The sequence below is a fragment of the Mauremys reevesii genome, linkage group 23, assembly GCF_016161935.1.
Source record: "Mauremys reevesii isolate NIE-2019 linkage group 23, ASM1616193v1, whole genome shotgun sequence".
Taxonomy (NCBI): domain Eukaryota; kingdom Metazoa; phylum Chordata; order Testudines; family Geoemydidae; genus Mauremys; species Mauremys reevesii.
Window position 1 is genome coordinate 17028861 of NC_052645.1, and position 19378 is coordinate 17048238.

Genomic DNA, 19378 nt, shown 5'->3' on the forward strand with positions numbered 1-19378 from the left:
AGTGATAGTGTAGACATAGCCTAAGACATAGCTGTGTCTGTTTTTATAAAGTTTTTGTGTCCGTACATACTGTGTGTGTGTCACTTGAGTGGACTAGATGAGTGTCATTAAAAAGGACTGGCAGAGAATGGAAAATCCAGGAAACAATGGAAAGCCCACTCATCAGGACATTGACACCTAGCAACCAATGACCCAAATGGAGGAGGATGTCTCTGCCTCTCAGCACAGAAGCTGAGCAGAGGCCCAAGCTGGAGAACAAAGGGATGGAGGTGTGAGGTGGGGACATAAGAGTTGGTTCCTGGAAGAAGCTTGGAGCTCTGGTACCTGGGTACTGAGGAATGAAGTCAGAGACCCCTGAAAATGGAGTCCACTACTGCCTGGCTGGTGCTCTGGGCTGACCATAATGGACTATGTTTTAACCTTAATTTCTGTATGCTAACCTAAGGACTTCCTATGCTGTGTTCCAACTGACTAATAAACCCTACTGTATTGAAAATGCTATGTTAGTGTCAGTGTAATTACTTGGTAAAGTGCACTAATCCCTGAAGAGTGTACAAGTTTCTAGCAGGACCCTGTCTCAGTTGGACTTGCTGAACAGAGCTCAGTGTGTAGCGGGAGTGATGAAGCCCCAGAAGTTCAGTCTCAGGAGATGGTAAGGATGCATGGCCTGCCCTGGGAGACAAGTGAGACCCCTTGGTGTCTGGCAGACCAAAGGGATTCCTCCAAGATGCTGTTCCAAAACTGGGAGTGTAGCACTGATCCTGTGGATCCATGATAAGGAGTAATATTGTATCATGTACTGGCTAAAGTGCACCAAGGAGGAATATGCGATGAACAGCCACTCATCTATAATACAGGCAGATGGTTCGCATACATATTTTAGGTCTCAGAATGCAATGCTGCATGTTGGTCCAAGCAGTTTTTAAATAGTGCAGCACTACACTAGAGAGACTAGAGGCCCCACCATGCAGTGCTCCAAGACGTTTGAGGTCTCCATACTGCATCTAGGAGAGAGCAGAAAAACTGCTCCACTTTATGCAAATTAGATTGCCGGTGAGCCTCTGTTTTTATAAAGTTTGTGTGTTCGTACATACTACATCTGAGGGAAGTAAATAGACCTAGGAATAAATTTTTTTGTCTACAAGTCACAGCAATCTATTATCAGATAATAGTATGGAACACCCTAAAATCCAGACAATTACGGAATTTGAGAAATAAGGTTCAAATTCAGCCTTTAATCTACTTCCTAGATAGTTTGTTACCGTCCTTCCTCACCAAAGGGTTTAAACATAACAGACACAATTCAGTTTTTTTTTATTACGTGCCCTGCATAAGGGAAAATCTTCGATGTTTCCTGTCTCCTGATTATTTTCTTAGTTCTCTCCATGGCAGCAAGACATAAATGACCTATATCCAACCCTAGTCAATACTTTCCCCTTTCCACTTAGATGTGACAGGGATGGACATTATAGAAAACACTACACTGGATAGACACAAACTATACTCTGCCCTTAATCCCAATTTTAAAAAGCAGCCTAGCTGCTGCTAAACACATGTGGCCTAGCAGTGTACACATTAGACTAGGACTAAGGAAATACAGATTCTATTTCTGACTCTACTAGTGGCCTACTAGGAGACTTTAGATAAGTCATTTGCACATCTCTGACCCTCCATTTCCTCATCTTTTAAAGTGGAGATAATGATACTGACCTCCTTTAAAATCTCCTGATAAAAAGCACTAGGAGAGCTTTTTATTTAGCCCTTCCAAAAAGTCCTTCCCTTCTCCTGAAATTAAAAAGATATACCCTTATTTCACTTCACATATGCCCTTATTTATAGATTTCTCCTCTTATGTTTTCATTCAGAACATCATTAGCCTTGCATTGTCAACCCCAAATATTGAAAAATAATTACCTTGGCCCATAACAATTGAGAGATTGTTTTAAAAATAATATTTTTTTTAATATATTAAATGTTAGGTCCTTTCCCTTGCCTTTTGTCTCTTTAGGGATCCCTTGCTTTACATTTTCAAGCTTTTCTCTGCAACCACGAGGACTAGAAATTTACTTCAAAAATTTAAAGTTGAAATTATCGTGCAATTCCAGAACCTGGGCCTTTAAGAAGACACTACACATTGTGAGACCTTCATGATAAAATCACAAGAGCTGGCAACACTGTTTTGAATCAGTACAATTTCCATCAGCTGTTGAGGATGCTACTTAGATTTAGCTGTAGATAGCTCCTTCCACATGCAAGCAATTTAAGGAAAGAGCAAGGCTGGTCGCTCTGTGGGGAAGGGGAAGATATGGGAAGGCCCATTTTGGGGATAAATACTTGATTACAGAACCTGCAGTTGATATGTGTTTTCTGGTCCTGAAGTTTCAAATTACCTTTCAAATTAAAAAGTGGCTTGAAAGTCTGAAGAAACTGCAAAGAGGCTGATTTTAGGAAACATACGCTTCACGGGATCTGACAACCTTGTTCGCTAGGGACCAGATCCCATGCTAAGCCCCATTGACTTAAGCATTTGTGTGTGTTTTCAGGATTGGGGCCTAATAAACAGTCGCTGCCCTAAAGAACAGATTTCACTTTTATCTGCTGTAGTAACATGGTTGAGAGCTATGGAGTCTGCATTTGTGCCAGCTGCTGTGGATTTGGTGGGTTTTATAGGGGCTTGTTTTGTAACATGTCTATGTTTAGATTACCATATGCGCACTGGGCATCGTTCTGTAAAGTGCTGAATATCCTCAGATGCCATTAACTTCAGGGGGACTGGAAAACATTTGACACTTGCGAGCTCAGTCAGGCCTCCTATACAACTGACTTGTTACTTTGGTTTTAGTATCATTCTATTATTTATGGAGCATTGTCAGCATGCTTGGGGCATAAAGGAAGACATGATTCCCGCTCCAAGGAGTTTACGGTTTGTGGCCCCAAACCTGCTAAGACTTGTGCACATGCTTGATTTACCCACTGTGCATGTTCACTATTCATGCAGTGCATACATTTAAACACACACGTCAAATCTTTGCAGAATCAAGGTCTAAAGTTCCCCCATGAATGAAGGATTTGGTGGCATGGGAATTCAAAGAGGCACATTTAAAATATCACAGCTCCATAGCCTCCTACAATTGTGGTGCTAGCTACATTTAGTTACATAAATAAAAGAGCTCTTCCAAAATTGCTATTGATTCTCCTCAGAGACTGGCCTGATAAAAAGAGAACTCTCTCTTTAAGCACCAGCATCACGTGTGGGAACTTCCCTGACAGTAGCCTGGAAGGGAGCGGCCATTTTTATAAAGCAGGAAGTGAGTAGTGCACACCAAAGTGATCATGGCAGATAACTACAGGGACTATAATCTGACAGCAGACCAGCACGCCATTAAAGCCAAGTACCCGCCCCTCACTAAGAAATATGAGTGTAAGTATTCCTAGCTTTGTCCAGGCATAGTCCATGGCGGGGACTATGGAAAGGTGAGTCCCCTTAATACACTAATGCTGCATGCTGTTTTCACTTTCAGATTGTGGGTGGGTGTCTGTAGATTAACTGAAAGGGTTGTTTATGTTTCTTAATTTGCTGAATTATTTTGTGCCTTTCTGTGATGTAAATAACTTTACAATGACTTATTCATAAAAAGCAACCAGAGAAACTCTCCTTCTAAGATGTTTCTTGTCTCTAAACAAATGCTTAAGATTTTAGCTGGAGAATATATTTTTCCATCTTCTTCTCTACGTCTTCTTTTCTGTTTTGTTTTGTTTTGTTTTTGCATGATGTGCTTTACTTTGCTGCTTTGAGACTTTTGCCTGGGCTTTTCCCCCCTTCCCCTCCCCAGGAATTTCTTCCTGCCTTGATTTAATAGCTTTAGGAATTACAGGAAGGGCAGCCTGTGTCTAACTGTAGTTTTATTTGGGCAGTGCCCATTTGGGAGAGTAGTTTGTGTAATTCATTAACATATATTTCAGGACTTGTTCAGCTCTTAAGCCTAGTATAGCCCTAATGACAGCAGCATATTCCACCAGTCAAAATGGAGCCAGTCTTCCTTATGTAATCCGAGATTTTTATTCTCTGGCTGAAATGAGTTAGACTCTGGTTGGTTGTTATAGTTGGTAGGGAAACTAGTCACAAAGCAGGTAGTGATTATGGAACCAAGAGGATGGTTTTCAGCTGTGATGATCTATAGTCTGTTACTTATTTTAGACCTCAGTTTAGATCTGCCTCCAACAAATGTGGTTATTTCACACACTTTTTTGTTTGTTTTTGTCTTTTTATTACTGTGTGTTGACTTAAATTCTAGATCCCTAAATTGTGGTTGTATAAAATTTCATCTATGTTAAGAAAATTAATATTACATAATTTAAGATTAATTTTATAGTGTGGGTCCTTGTGCTCCTTGTTTTGTAATTCTTAATAGTTTAAAAGCCAATGCCACATATTAGGGTGTTGGCAGTTTAAAAGCTATAAATGAACAAAAAAGGCTTGTGCACTGAGCCTGCAGAATATACCAGACACATGACACTTCTCAGCCTTGAGGGAAAAGAAGAAACTGTCACAGACATCTAGTCGTCATCATCACTTGTTTGCTCTGTTGGTGCAGTAAACACCTTTAATGTCTCATAAGAGCTGGCAGAAATCGGTTTTAGCTAGAGATAGGAGGTGTAGACTGTGTTCATCTTTGCTTTGAAATTCTGCTCTTATAACTTTTAGATGTTGTTTGACAATGCAACAACACTGCTACACCATTTGTAGGTTTCCCCATTGATTTTAATAACTATCGTTTTCACTCAATCACTAGCTCACTTTCTTTTGTCCCTTAACTTTGCTCTCAATTAGATGTTGTCACTTCATCGTACTCTTTATTTGTTAAGTGCACTGTTCTCTCTTAAAACCCTTATTGACACACACATCCCAAAACCTAGCTGTAAAAGCCTTTTTTATGAAAGAGAGGCATTGCTACTGGGACCAGTCCTATTCACCATATTCATAAATTATCTGGAAAAAGGGGTAAACAGTGAGGTGGCAAAACTTGCAGATGATACAAAACTACTCACGATAGTTAAATCCCAGGCAGACTGCAAAGAGTTTTCTTTTAAAACCTGCTCTGTGGATGTGTTGATGACCTTGAATTAAGTCTTTTCCAATGTTGTTGTTTGTTAATCAGATTAACACACTAACTGGAGCTTCAGTGTCAAAACAAGCACAAACTATTATCTTGTTGTTAACAGGACCTGACTTTTTCTTCCATGTTATTGCTTATTTTTAAACCACCATGATGATCTCATGATAACTATTCTTTTTCTACTCCCTCAGATCTGGATCACACCGCTGACGTGCAGTGAGTATTTACAGCTGCAATTTCTACTCCTGGGGAATTCTGTGCCAAAAAATTAAATTCTGTGCACAATATTTTAAAATTCTTCAAATTTTATTTGTCAGAATATCCGTATAATCATGCCAGTTTCAATTATTTTGGTAATTTATTTCAAAATATCTGTCAGCAAGTTTGTAACAATTCAGACCAAAAAAGGTTGTGTTTGTGGGGTTTTTTCCTTGACAAACTGATTCCTTACTAGGCATATTAGCACAGAATTTTGAGTAATTTAATTTAAATTACAACACGCAAACTGTATTTCCTGCACCAGTCAGAAGCAGTGCAAAGGCTTGGGGGGTGTCGGGGGTATCAGAGGAGCTGATGAAGAGGGAAGGAGCCTGGAGTGAACCTGGAGGGTTGTTGGATGTGGCTGGGAGAAATATGGAACAGTTGGTTTTTTTTGTTTTTGTTTGTTTGTTTTGTTTGTTTTTTTGGGGAGGGTGCTGGATTGTAAGGGAGTTCGGAAGCCTTCCCCATGTAGACCCTTGGTGACCCAAAGCCTCTCCCATTCAGTCAGGCACATCTGCTCCTCTCCCCACAACCTCCCATCCCCATGGGCACAGGCACCAACTTTCTAATGTGCCGGGGGGTGCTCGACCCTAGCTCCAGCGCCAGAGCATCCACGGAGTCAGCACCTATGCTCATGGGTCTCTGCAGCTTCCTTCCCCATCCGAATATGTCCCTGCAGCCCTTCTCCCCCCATCCCCATGTGGCCTTGCATCCCAACTCCCATTCAGCCCCTGGCTCCACACTGTCACCCCAGCAGCTCCTGAGCCCAGGCACCAGTCTGCCCCCCCCACTAGCTATTCTGAACCCCAATCTGTGACTGTCACACACACACACACACACACACCCCATACGCAGCTGCAGTATGTGCCCCACTCTGTCCTAACCTGGCTCTGCAGGCAGGGTGCAGTGATCAACTTCTCCTGGGGGAATTGTGCGCCACTGTGCATGCACAGATCCCCCCCCCCCCCCGCGCCCCACCAGAAAATTAATTCTGCCCCAGAAGTGCTGCAGTTCCTCCTTTCACCCACCAGAGGCCGCTGTGGTGCTAGAACAGCCAACAGCATGATCGCAGCTGGCTGTTCTGGTGCCACAGCCTCCCCTGGTGGGCAAAAGGCAGAACTGCAGCACTTCTAGGGCAGAATGTATGGGGGGCGGGATTCTGTGCATGCAGAGTGGTGCCGAATTCCCTCAGAAGTAAATTTCTGTGTGTAACCTTACTAAGATTTAATTCTTCTAGCACACTTGATGTAAATCAGGAGTAACTGAAGTCAGCAGGGTTGCATCTATGTAAACTGTTGAGAGGAGAATTGAGCCAATTATGGAATGCATATCTAAGTGTGCCGAGGTGCTGGAACTAGGGACCTGGGGGTGCAGCAGCACCCTCTTGCTTGAAGTAGTTTCTGTCATGTACAGGGTTTAGTTTTGTTCAATGGCTTTCAGCACCCCCACTATAAAAGTGGTTCCAACACCACTGCTGAGATGCTAGATATTCTTTGTTTCGTTTCAACAATATGGTTTCTCTTGGGAGGACATGCGGGGGGGGGGGGGAATATAGTCATCATTTCTCTTTTTTGATAAGGTGGTGACTGGTTCCCCGGGGTACAGCCTGGGACCATGGGACTGCTGTGCCCCCTAAACTCTCCAGCCTGGGCTGTCTGTCATAATGCCTTTCTAGTGACCAGCAGCAAGCCCCTCCAGGAGCTGTTATCACTCAGCACAACCGCATGGGGAGCCCCACAGCCAGCTAGATTGCATGAATGCTCCCAGAGCCACTCATGAATCACACTGGGAAAGGCACCAACCGGCACTGGACTTCAGGAATATGCCATCTTGCACTGTTGAAGATGGGCAATGCAGATTTATTAATTGGTTCACTACTTCATTAATGGGACGTGGGCATACACCAGCCTTTGCAAAACCTGAGCAGATTTACCACACATTTCAGGCAAATTCACTGGTAAAGATAAACAGTGAAACAAATTTATTGACTACAAAAGAGAGATTTTTAAGTGATAGGCAAAAAGTCGGTTACCAACAGAAATAAAATATAAGCCTGCGTCTAAACTCTCAACCCTATTAGACTGGGCAACAACTAGATTAAGCAGTTTTTCTCAGACCACTGGATATTGCATTCATAGTATGCAGATTTCACCCTTGACATCTGAGCCACTCCCCTCAGTTGTAGTCTTCAAAGTGTCCTTGTTGCTTGCAGCATAGGTGAGTGAAGGAGAAAGGCCAAGCCTGGGCCCCCTGTGTTATGCCCTCAGTCCAGGTGCTTGTAGAACACAAGTCCAGGCATGTCTTGGGGCATTGCTGAGTCTCCAGACAAGGTTGAGCAATTCCCCTGATGTGGCCTGATGCAAATGAGTCACTGAATTGTAGTGCCCTTGCTGGACAATGGTTGTTGATGGGTTGTTTGACACCCTGCCCAGGTATTGGTTACGTTCCTTGCTGTTGCCTCTGGGGAGCTAATATCTGGCTGATTCCCCATCTTACAGCTTGTTTTAGTGACCACCATACAACACAATTCTCATAACTTCACATACATTAATGATATACTTATATAGATAGAAAAATGGCTTTCAGCAGATCATAACCTTTCCCCTGATACCTTATGAGGCATGCTTTATATGTAATATCACAATTCTAGACAGATGAGGAATATGGGGGTGGGGTGTTACAGGGTGCTCCCCCAAGGTACAGAATGTCACAAAGGTATGCCTAGAGTGCTCCTAAAATAAGTCTAAGCTACATGGAGGTGTTTTAATTCTTCAGCTCTTTCTCTTCTCTTCAAACTCAAATTTTTATGCTACCTTTATTTCCAAGTGGTCTATTTCCATGCATGCCAACTGTCCATATTTAGGAAGGACATCACTACTGTTAGTAAAATATTTACTACTTTCCCACTGTCCCTCCAAAAGGAAGCCCCTTTCCTCTTGCAATATTTAAGCCGTGCTTCCCTAATCTTGGGTAATGGCAGGTCTGCACTTTTTTCTGCATTCACTTCCTTTCCCACTTATACTAGCACCCCAGTCTTTCATCTGCACGCACACACACACACACACACCACTTTCTTTGTTACTGTTGTATGATGGAGTAATGCTGATGTCTGCAGGTTACATGCCTGGGGAGATACTTTGGAAGAGACATTTGAGCAATGTGCTATGGCCATGTTTGGCTACATGACGGATACAGAGACCGTTGAACCCTTGGATACTATAGAAGTGGAGGCAGAAGGTAAGAAGGCAGTGGGCCTATAATATGAACTCGTTGAAAGAGAAGTGCATTGAAATAAAAAGGTCAGTACTACATCTAAGGAGTCAAGCTCAGTTGGCTCCTTAGATGTAGTACTGGTACAGATGTATTAAAACCAGATTTATACACAGGTAATCTGAATCTTCTAGTACTTTGTCATCAGGAAACTGCCTCTTTGATACAGACTAAAAGAATGTTTGGGAAGTTCTTGACCGGGCTCCCAGTTGAGTCACTTTCTCTCTCTGCTTCTCTCCTGCAGGACATGACCTCCTTTCTCTTCTCTATAACTTCTTGAATGAGTGGCTGTATACATTCAGTGCTGACCAGTTCTTCGTACCCAGGGTAAGCCTCTTCCATCTTACAGGACAAGACTATTCCCTACCAACACCTGCCCTATATACAGCAGTATCTGTGGCAGTAAAGGTGGAACCAACAAACCACTTAGACCCACCAACACATGGGGGGGATTGTAGATACAAGGATAGGGGGAGGCAAGGAATATACTCTTAGTTTAGCTGTTGTAAATGCTAATGAATAGGTGTCATTCTACTGTAATAACTGTTCTATGTACATCTGAATTCTGTAAAAGCAGCAAAAAGTCCTGTGGCACCTTATAGACTAACAGACATATTGGAGCATGAGCTTTCGTGGGTGAATACCCACTTCGTCGGATGCATGTCATCTGAATTCTGAATACTAGTGTGTCTCTCTCTGAGGCTGCTCAAATGTTGGCTTTAGGTTCCTATGATGATGTGAATATCGGCTTTGTATGGGGACATGTTCACTGGGAGTCTTCATCTGGTGGTATAAATCATTTATGAGAAGTCCTCTTAATGGCAACTTTTTCCCCTGTTCCTTTTTTCCTTGCAGGAAGTGAAAGTGCTTAACATTGACCGAATGAGGTACAAAATAAGGTCCATTGGGTGAGTAATCAACACCATCTCATTAAAAGCAAAAATCTGAAAACCAGTGAATAAAGACTAGGAAGGAGTGTGGGGGCCTTGGGCAAGTCCCTCTGTCTGTCTTGTATATAAACGTTAAGTATCTACCATGTTCTGTCATGAGGATTAACCAGACAATGTTTTTGTAAAACTGTATAAATACTACTTATTATTCTGATGCGTTTCAGCCAGTCACTATCAAAGACGTGGACGCAGACTGGAAATAAAAATAATCTGAGCCCAGAACTTCAGGGAATTACTTAATACAATGCAGGGACTGTAGACAAATCAATGTCTCTCCACTTCCTTCTCCCTGGGTTTGTAGGCCTTTACTAGACTAAGATTTAAAGGTGTGATGTTAAACTGAGCTAGCTCAATCTAATTAACCTAGTTAAAAGTCTAATTGAGACAAAGCAATTGTACTTCAGGACATGCTCACCTGATGGAGATAAACCCTACGCTTCCCACCAGTTTAAAGTGTTTGAACTATAGCAGCCTTATTAAGATTAGGATGTTAGCCCTGGTTAGCTAATGCATTTTCCTGGTGTGGATGTGGCCCTAGTCTAGACAAGGCCATAGATGCCTCCTTTCACTCCCACTGGAGAACTTCTATAGCATTTACGTTCTGATGGGGTTGTTGATGATTCGGTGGATTTATTGAGGGATTAGCTTGTCAGTTTTGTAGCTGACCGTACACTACGTGTATTGTACTTGCATGAGGAGACTTGGAAGGACCAGAATAACTTGAATCCTTTTTAATAGGAGGATTGTATAGGGGAACTGTTAGAGTGAATCTCTAATGCCTAAGTGAAAGGAAAATGGGCTTTGTTTGTTCTCCTCTTCCTCCTATCTATTTTAAGTACTTCTCTGGGCTGCTTTATTTTTAGTGCCTCACAGGCTTTAACATATTTATCCTCACAAAACCCCTGTGAGGTGTGGAAGTGCTATCATCCCCATTTTACAGATGGGGGAATTGAGACTGTGGGAGGCTAAGTGACTTGCCCAAGGTCACACGGGAATTCTGTAGTAGAGCCCCACCCCAGTTCTTTTATGTCATGGGTTGTTGCCTAACCGCTGGCTCATGCTTCCTCTCTTCCACCCACATCTCTCCTAGCAACCCTGGCTTATGGGAGTGACCTTTCCAGCAATTAGTTGGAAAAGGCAAATTCCCCTCCATGGGGCACACAGATTCCATCAAGGGATGGTGTGCCATTCTCTCCCCTACAGTAGGAGGTACATGTTTTAACTACTAGAGAGAGGGTGTAGTGTGGTGGTCCCTGAATTACTTACTTACTTTTTTTTTTTTTTTGGTTAAAAATGGTCCAAGAGGCTAGAGCTTGGAACAGGAGGCTTTTTATATATTTAAACAAGCATGGTACAAATAACTAGCATCTATGCTGGGATGGCTCAGCTCTCTGAGGGAGTAACTATCCACGCACAACCTCAATAGTTATGCTATGAGAGAACTAATGAGGAGAGTTAATCTGACATTTACCATAAAGTGGATTTCCTCTAAGTGTCAATGGTAGTTGCTGAATTAAACCAAAGTTTCAACAATCTCTTCATACTTATTTGTGGGTTTTTTTGTTTTGTTCCCTAAGGTGGGGAGAAGAGTTCTCTTTATCCAAACACCCTCAGGTATGTAACGATCGCATCTTACAGTCTCATGGGTATGACAAAGGCTTTTCTCCCAAGTTATTAAGAGAGCCAGTTACAAACTTTTCTGTATAATTAGATGCCAGTATTGCCTCTGATACCAAAGCCCTGGCTCACTAACTGCCATTTGTGACTGCAGCAATTAGTACTCTTGAAACTGTTGCATGTCTGGGTGATTACTCATGAGCTAGCAGCAATAAGAAGTCAGTTGTCTTGTTGAGCCAATGAAATGCAAACCAGTCCAAAGTCAGGGTGCTTACACTGGCATTAGTTATTATCGGTAATAAACTAATATAATCCTTCCTGATCACCTCCCACATCACCCAAACTGTGGTGTTCTGTTGTGGCTAGGAGATGGGAGTTCATGCTCTGCAGGAAGTAACTTTGTTCTGCTACTTTCCCATCAGTCACGGACCTAGACCATGACTACATGGTGATGTTATGAGTGCGAAGGTTGGGACAAGTGCAGCACAGCTGTGCTTCTGGGGAAGGAGTCTTATTGATTTATATAAACATTACTAAACGGTTTTCAAACTTTTTAGGCTTTGTACCCCTTTTGAAATAATGTAGTCTACTGCATGCCCCCATCTGACATAGGCAGGGGAGGGTGCGTGCTATCATGTGCTCTTCCCCAGTTTCTGCCTTCCATTTAGCAACAGCTTCTAGAAGTTTTCACGGAGGTCAGTCAGGGTGGAGGTGGCACTCCCTCCTTGAGCTGCTTGGCATCGTTGGCCCAAGCCACCTGGTGTCCCTGCTCGCTCCTGAACATTCTTCCACACACCCGTAGGGGGCACCGCCTCCACAGTTTGAAAATTTCTGTACTAAATAAAATGTCTGCCATTACAGGATTTTTCTTATGTACCCCCTGACAAGAGCTCACGTACCCCTAGGGGTACACATACCCCAGTCTGAAAACTATTGTAAACTGAATAGCATTCCCAGGAAGCCTGTGAATATTCATATATTGCTGTGATTCATGCAGAGCCACTGCTGGGGCTCATGGTCTACAAACTCTAATTTCCTGTGCCTATTCCCTCCAGGGTACTGAGGTCAAGGCAATAACTTATTCAGCAATGCAGATCCATGAAGAAGAGACTCCAGAAGTGTTTGTCATCATTGATATATAAAACAAGAAGAGAACTGCTGAAGGGAGTGAATACTTGTCATTGCTGGCAAAGGTCCCACACAGACTCTGTCATCTCTCTGGAAATATTGGCTATAAATGTATTGTAATACTTGGAGCCAATAAGATGCTCCATCAGCTGGGAGGAGGAATCACGGGGAATAGCCACCTATGATTCCATCTGAGGATGGTGAACCAGGCTGGGAACTGCATCTCTAGAAAGGAGAGCTAGGTTTCTCTGGTGAGAAGAAAGGGATTTATAGGGAATCTCTCAGTAGCACTGGATACTTTATATTGATTTTTAAAGGCCAGCATTGGTACTGGGTTCCTTTTGAATGTAGGTGGTGGAAATCAAAAGGGGATAATTATTAATAATTTTTATTAGCCAAAAATATATTTTATTGAGATATCAGGAGAGTGAGAAGACTACATTGTAATAGATCTGCACACTTTTGCTTTCTTTTAGAGAAACTACCTCTCCTCTGTTTTGCTCATTCCAAAGTGGCCTCTCTGTTTGACATTATTTAAAGCCTCTGAGGGTATGTCTACACAGCAAAGTAAAACCCACAGCTGGGCCATGCCAGCCAACTCAGGCTCTCGGTGCGGGGGTGTTTCACTGCTGTGTAGACTTTCGGGATGGCGCCCAGGCTCTGGGACCCTCCTAACTCACAGGGTCCCAGAGCTTGGGCCCCAGCTGAAGCCTGGAAATCTATACAGCAGTGAAAGAGCCCCACGAGCCTGAGTTGGCTGACACAGGTCAGCCACAGTGGCTAGCTGGGGTGTAGACGTACCCTGAGATCTCTGCTGCTAGTCTGGTCTAATTAATGAGTTTTAACATGGTAAATCCTTTGACGTGTCTGTGGTAAAATGACAAGATGCCACTAGGTGGTGCTGGATCTCTATAGAATACTGGTATAGTGAAGCGTGTGTCTATGAGTGTTGCTATGAGCTCGGATCAAGTGTAGTACTAATATTTCCTCCTGCCCTTCCCACAAGTAGAGGCTGCATTCCGCATTTCTGGAGTAGAAGGCAGCCTACCTGGATCTGCATGTCCCAGAATAATTAGATCTTGGAATATGAAGGGCACGTCTCTCCTGTTCCAGTGATGGCAGTCAGTAAACTGGCGGCTGCTTCTTTCGTAAGACAAGACTGTAGAAACAGTACAGAACATTCTTCCACTGTTGGACAATGCATTGTAATGCAGGAGGCAAACTCTGGCTGAACACCTTTCCTGCAGAGAGGTGTATGTAAACTTCACCTTTCTTCATTGTGCTACACAGTTCTGAGCCCTTGCACGTAAACAGTGCGGGAGGTTCCTTTGCCTTTCTTTAAATGCGAAGATATATTTTGGGTTGGCCTTTTACCAGCAAGGGATGGTTGTGGGTATGGTAGTGGGGAGGAGAAAAAGAATAATTACAGCACATGGAGTTTTTTGGAGGGCAGGCGTGAGTAATTATATTTGCAGCAACTCTGCCAGAGCTGTGTGAAAGGGGCTTTAGGGCAAACTAGAATTGGGACCTATATCTTTCACAGTAGTGTACAAGTCAACTATGCGAGTGATGGTCCTTTGCTGTTTGAACATTACTGCATATAGGGATCCATGCAGGACAATTAGCATCTTTTCAAAATGACAGCTTACGAGCTCTCCTTTATTATCAGCATAGGGATTGGGACCTCTGAAAAGGGAAGGAGCAAATCACAGACGGGTATCGGTAACATCTCTTCTGCAGCTGTCTCTAAGTTTGGCTCAGTATAGCATGTTCAGAACTAGGGTGACCAGACAGCAAGTGTGAAAAATTGGGATGGGGGTTGGTGGTAATAGTTGCCTATATAGGACTAAGCCCCAACTATCGGGACTGTCCCTATAAAATTGGGACATTGTCACCCTAATGAACCCCACTGCCAACTACCTCAAAGCAGCTATCATACTATAACTAGGAAAGGTTAATATTGTGTTCAGTATCCTTCCCTCGTTCCATGGTAATTGTTTTCTCAAAATATAAAGTGTAGAAAGGGCTGCCCACTTTAAGCAGTTTTCTTTTAAAATGTTTCACTTAAGACTGACTTAAAGGGAGGAATGGGTTTTCTTACAATCATGTTACTGTGCATGTGTCCATTTAAAAATCTTTCATTTAGTTGTATGTATAGTGCAAAATAAAGTTGACCTAATTGTGCAGGTGTTATAACAATCTATTGAGAGCAGCATCTCCTAGAGGTGAGACAGAGTGGTAGGGTTAGTTTTGTAGGTGGAGTAGGGAAAATGCCACCACCAATTTCCTTTCTGCTTCCTCCAGTTGACCCTCTGCAACTGTTACATGTGGGCAATGACATATTGGCTAAACTGCCCCTCTCTCAGGCTGTTGCAAGATGTACCGTTGTGTTGGCTGCCTGCTGCTGCCCTCCACCCCAGAGCTGGCTGCAGCGGGGTGATGTCCTGTTTGTCTGGGAAGGGTGGGGGTGTGCGTGTGTGAGCCTGACAACTAGTTGAGCTGATGATCATGAGTGGGGTGGGTGTGTAATACAGCCTACAATGGGGGGGGGCAGGAGGGGGAAACCAGCCTGGGCTGTGAGGGAAGCTGGGCCTCAGCTGGACACTGCTAGGCCAATGCTGGCTGGTGGGGTGGAGCCAGAGAGCAGGTTGGTCGGGAGGGTTTATCGCATAAGAGTGGAACCAAAAGACACACCTGTCTGAGGGCCAGGGCGTGAATGGGGACAGTCTCTTGCCCAAGCCAGCCCCTGTCCCTCCCTCACGGCAACTCATCACCCCATTGGGCAAAAAGAGTGCACTGATGTGTTCAGCCAATAGCAGCGCAGAGTTGACATGGGGCCAGCGGGAAGCTCTGGAGCTTTGTTTACTCCACAGAGCTGTTCGAGCACTGGCTCAGGTCCCACCCACTCAAGGCAGCTCATCAGGAAGGAGTTCTATTGGACCAAGTGGCTGTCAATCAGATTAATCTAGTTAGCCCAACTTCCCATTGGCTGTCAGGTGGCTGTATTCAGCCAATGGTGCTTCGAGTTGGGAGTCTGTCATGAGAGCAACCTCGGGCGGGTCAGGTTCGGTGCCCATTGGTGCCTGAAGGAGTTTCAGGTGGGGCTGGATGTGGCATGTGGGGTCGATTTTTGGCATGAAGGGGGGTAACATGGTCCCCAGTGTGGGGAAAGCTAAAGGGGCAGCGGCAGAGGAAGCGTGAGCGGAAGGCTCTGTAGGGGAGGTTGGGGGGGGGCCTCTCCTGAGGGGATAGAGGGGGCAGGGTGGCAAGGGCTGGCCCATGGTGGGGCTAGAGGTGAGAATGGGGGAGGTGGGGTGAGGCCAGTGGTGCTGGAACAATTGTATAGTGTGGGGGGGTGGGGGGAGTGTGCTGAAAGCCATTGAACAAAACTAAACCCTCGTATGATGGAAATCAAAGCCAGGGGGTGCAGCCTCACCTATAGGTGCTGGAACTAGGGGTACCATCTCTGTATGACAGTATTTGGGGGGCAGGGAGAGGGGCTACTGGCCCTGTAACTAGACAGTGGCCAGTGCCCCTGTGAAGGGCGGTGGGCTAAACAGGGAAGGAGAGAGGGCTGTTGCTGTAAGAAGGGGAGGGTGTCCTAAGAGGAGGCTGGCGGATTTCTCCTTCAATAAAAGGCACTACCTGTGAGAGGCACGGAGTGGGTGGTGCTTGAGCTCAAGGGGGAAGGGGGAATCAGTATGTTGTTTTAAATTTAAATCATGAGGAGGGAAAATCATGTTCTCTGTGGAGAAAATGTGAAATGTTAGGTATTTATTTTTTCTAAACATGGGTGGGCATTAGGTGGAACCATCTCCTGAAAAAGTCAGAAGAGACTTGAACCTGGTGCCTCTTGCAGTCATTCAGCCAGCCCCTGAATGAGGGAACTGGCACTCCCTGGCATCTATGGGCCCACCTCACTGCTAAAGTTGAAATGGGTTTCCTGTGGAATGGGTCTGCTTGTAAATATGAAAACGAAGGCTCTGCCTCACCACCATATGGGCACCCTCCGCAAATGTCTCTTTCGGTGTATTTTGGGGTTCCTGAACAACATCCCTGGAGAGAGAGCCTGTCTGTGAAAATAAATTGCAGCACAGCCAATAGCAGTACAAGCTTCTTCCATGAGCCCGGATGATCGCTTAGGCCTATTCCACGGGGACCATCCCAAGGAATGGAGAAGGTAGTTCAGCTTCTGTTCCCATTCAGTCTTTAGATTGCTGAAACTATCAACATGGTTGTCAAGTCTGATGTTTTCCTATGACGTGGACGCATTTTTGCCAACAACTGGACTGAGCCGCCTTCCTCAAACTCCAAAGATCTGTCAGATTTTTGGTCACACCCAACCTGTCCTGGCATTGAAAAAAATCTATACTCTGAAAACACATTACAAAAATTTTTATTTTTTGGGAGGGGTGGAAAGTGCTGACCTCATAGGTACATATGTGGCTCCCCTGCAGATGAAGGGCTTGTGCTTGTGGATGAAATTTTACATTTGTTTAATCTTTTTAATATTATAGGACCATCTTTTTCCCATTTATATTTCACTCATAATGCCAAATTTATTAAAATACATTTGAAAGGAATTCAAATGTATACAGTAAAATATATAGCAATTTAATTTTTTTTAAATCTTTTGTCAGTTTATTATCTGTAAAGAATTGCAAGTTATGAAGTCACTATTTTAAAATAAAAGTAGTTGATTTTACTAATTTCATTTTGTTAAATACATATTTACATCTACAGTCTGGTAGTTAAAAATGAGTAAACTTTTAAAAAATAGTTTAGATGCAAAGGGAATGCTCTGTTTAGAAAAATAGACTAGAGAAAGCATAATGTGTTTACAAACAAATAGGTATCTCACTTTTTTTTATTTTGGGGCATACTTTTAATTGTATTCCATATTTATTTTTAAATATATACATTACCTCTTGGGAAGGCTGCGTCTTTGAAAAGAGCATGGTTCATGCATTTACAGATACTATAGGTTTGATTAATAGATTTCAGCTTGTGCAGAGTGCTTCTGTCTACTTTCTCATACATTAAAACAAGTGTAATCCCATACTCATCATAGATACTACTAGATCATCTGTTTCAGTGCATAAGGGAAAAAATGTCCTCTGAGGCCCTACTCATCCATGAAGTAACTCCATCTACTTACTGCAATGAAATTACCCCATTGACTAATTTGGATCCTGATTTCAAAGCCTTCTACTCATTTACTCTGAACAACCTCACATGCTTTGTCTCTCTCTTCTCCCTCCCCTCCTTTATTCACTTATCTTAGCACTGGTCTCCTCTGCCCCTCCATAAAATCTAGCCACTTTGGTATTTGATGATACAGTTTTTTAAAAATATGCATGCATGTGGTCTATATTGCACTATGCATTGGTAGCACAGGAGCAGCTGCACCCTTGCTGAACAATGGCTAAGAAATTTGCTAATGTAAGTAAGAACCGCATTTGCAGCTCCTTGGGTTCAGAACAGCCTTATGTGTCTTTCACCTCAACTTCAGATATTTTCAAGTCTCTTCTGAAAGTATATCTCCATTGTTGATCCCTGTTAAAATTAAAAATTATTTTTTCTTTTTTCTGTGCAACTTCCATTTAACTGTAGAAGTGTTTTGAGAATATATAAAAGATGCTATATAAAATGGTTATTGTAATGCAAAAAAATGCTTTGCTTTTAGGAGGTGTGACACTTGCTGGGTAAAACTTTGGACTTTGGTAGGTAAGAAACAAACCAATTTATATTTTAAATGCTTGTTTAAAGTATATAGGCTTTAATGAATGGACATGCCAAAAACTAGTTTAAATTCGATGTGCACTCGTATTCTAAGGGCTTGTCTACACTACAGGTTATGTGGGTATAACTTATGTTGCTCAGGGGTGTGAATAAGCCCCCCTACCCCAACAGTGATGTAAGTTACACTGACTTAAGTGCCAGTGTGGACAGTGGTATGTTGGTGGGAGCAGCTCTCCCCTGTTGGCATAGAGTCTTCACCAGATGCACTACAGTGGCACAGCTGCAGCCTTCTAGTGTAGACAAGCTCTTAGACTGTCTGAAAGCCTGTTCAGCCCATTGAAACTTAGCAATCTCTCATCTATTGCAGCTGGAGGCTGAGAGTAGTCATGCCCCATAGGGGCAATTCACTGCCTGATGATAACCACAGCACAAGTAGGCTCTGGCTACACTGCGTCTCTGTCCTGACATTTCCTACACTCAAGGCTATAAGGAAATAATGGCAGAGCTGTTCTGGGGCAGGCAGGGTGTAATTCTCTAAAGGCCATTTCTGCCAGGTTTGCTGTCACTTTAGGTCACTGGAGCAGTGTGAAGGGGGCTGGGATACAGGAGAGAATCAGGCCCATTGTTGCTACTTAGTCTATAGCCTCCTATTTCAAAGCTTGTTCAAGAACCTTTTGTTTACTTTTAATAACTTATGAAAGTCATTTGTTCTCCTGCACTTATGTTGGGAGAAAAGAGAACTAGAAACTGGGTATGGGAGAGAGCTGTGGCTTCTCTTCATAAGGCTGACATTCTCCACTCATGAGCCTCCCATTCGCCACTGCCAGTGCTTAGTGTTTTTTTTGCATTTCCCTTTTGAAGTATTGTAGCAGTTATCACTAAGAATTCAGTGTTTCTAGGATCTAAAGGTTTTGCTGAGTCCACATGATTGAGCATTCTACAAAGATGGTTCTTAAGGATTAAAAAGATAGATCCAGGAACAGGGAAAGTTGCCTTTCACACAGCTCACAAATATAGACTAGGGGCTCAATTCTGTACTGCCATTCATCTTGTGTAGTCAAATCCAAATTCTTGAAGTGTGATCTGTATTTGTTTACAAAAAAAGTTCTAAAATGAATTTGTATTTTAAATTTGTATGTTTTAGCCCTCAGTCTCACTTGTCACTATACTTAGTATACTGTGTTTTTTGTTACTCTGAAAACAGTAAATGCTTCCAAATATGCATGAAGGATTTGTCACAAGTCCAATTGAAAATAGCACTTGTGTTCCTAAATCATAGGTGCCTGAAATTCT

The 19378-nt window shown here is 43.2% G+C and overlaps 1 protein-coding gene across 2 annotated transcripts; it reads left to right on the forward strand.

Moving 5' to 3' along the window:
* The first annotated feature begins 3266 nt into the window (after positions 1–3266).
* Positions 3267–14527, forward strand: ZBTB8OS (zinc finger and BTB domain containing 8 opposite strand). Of its 2 annotated transcripts, none has more exons than XM_039511825.1 (7): positions 3267–3421; positions 5309–5333; positions 8494–8615; positions 8893–8975; positions 9504–9556; positions 11176–11212; positions 12271–14527. In XM_039511825.1, exons 1-7 carry the CDS (start codon positions 3334–3336, stop codon positions 12355–12357), a joined length of 495 nt encoding a protein of 164 aa, XP_039367759.1. In that variant the 5' UTR covers positions 3267–3333; the 3' UTR covers positions 12358–14527. The 2 variants fall into 2 exon arrangements, with proteins under 2 accessions (XP_039367759.1, XP_039367760.1); XM_039511826.1 differs by having other exon boundaries at positions 3362–3474.
* The last annotated feature ends 4851 nt before the right edge of the window (positions 14528–19378 follow it).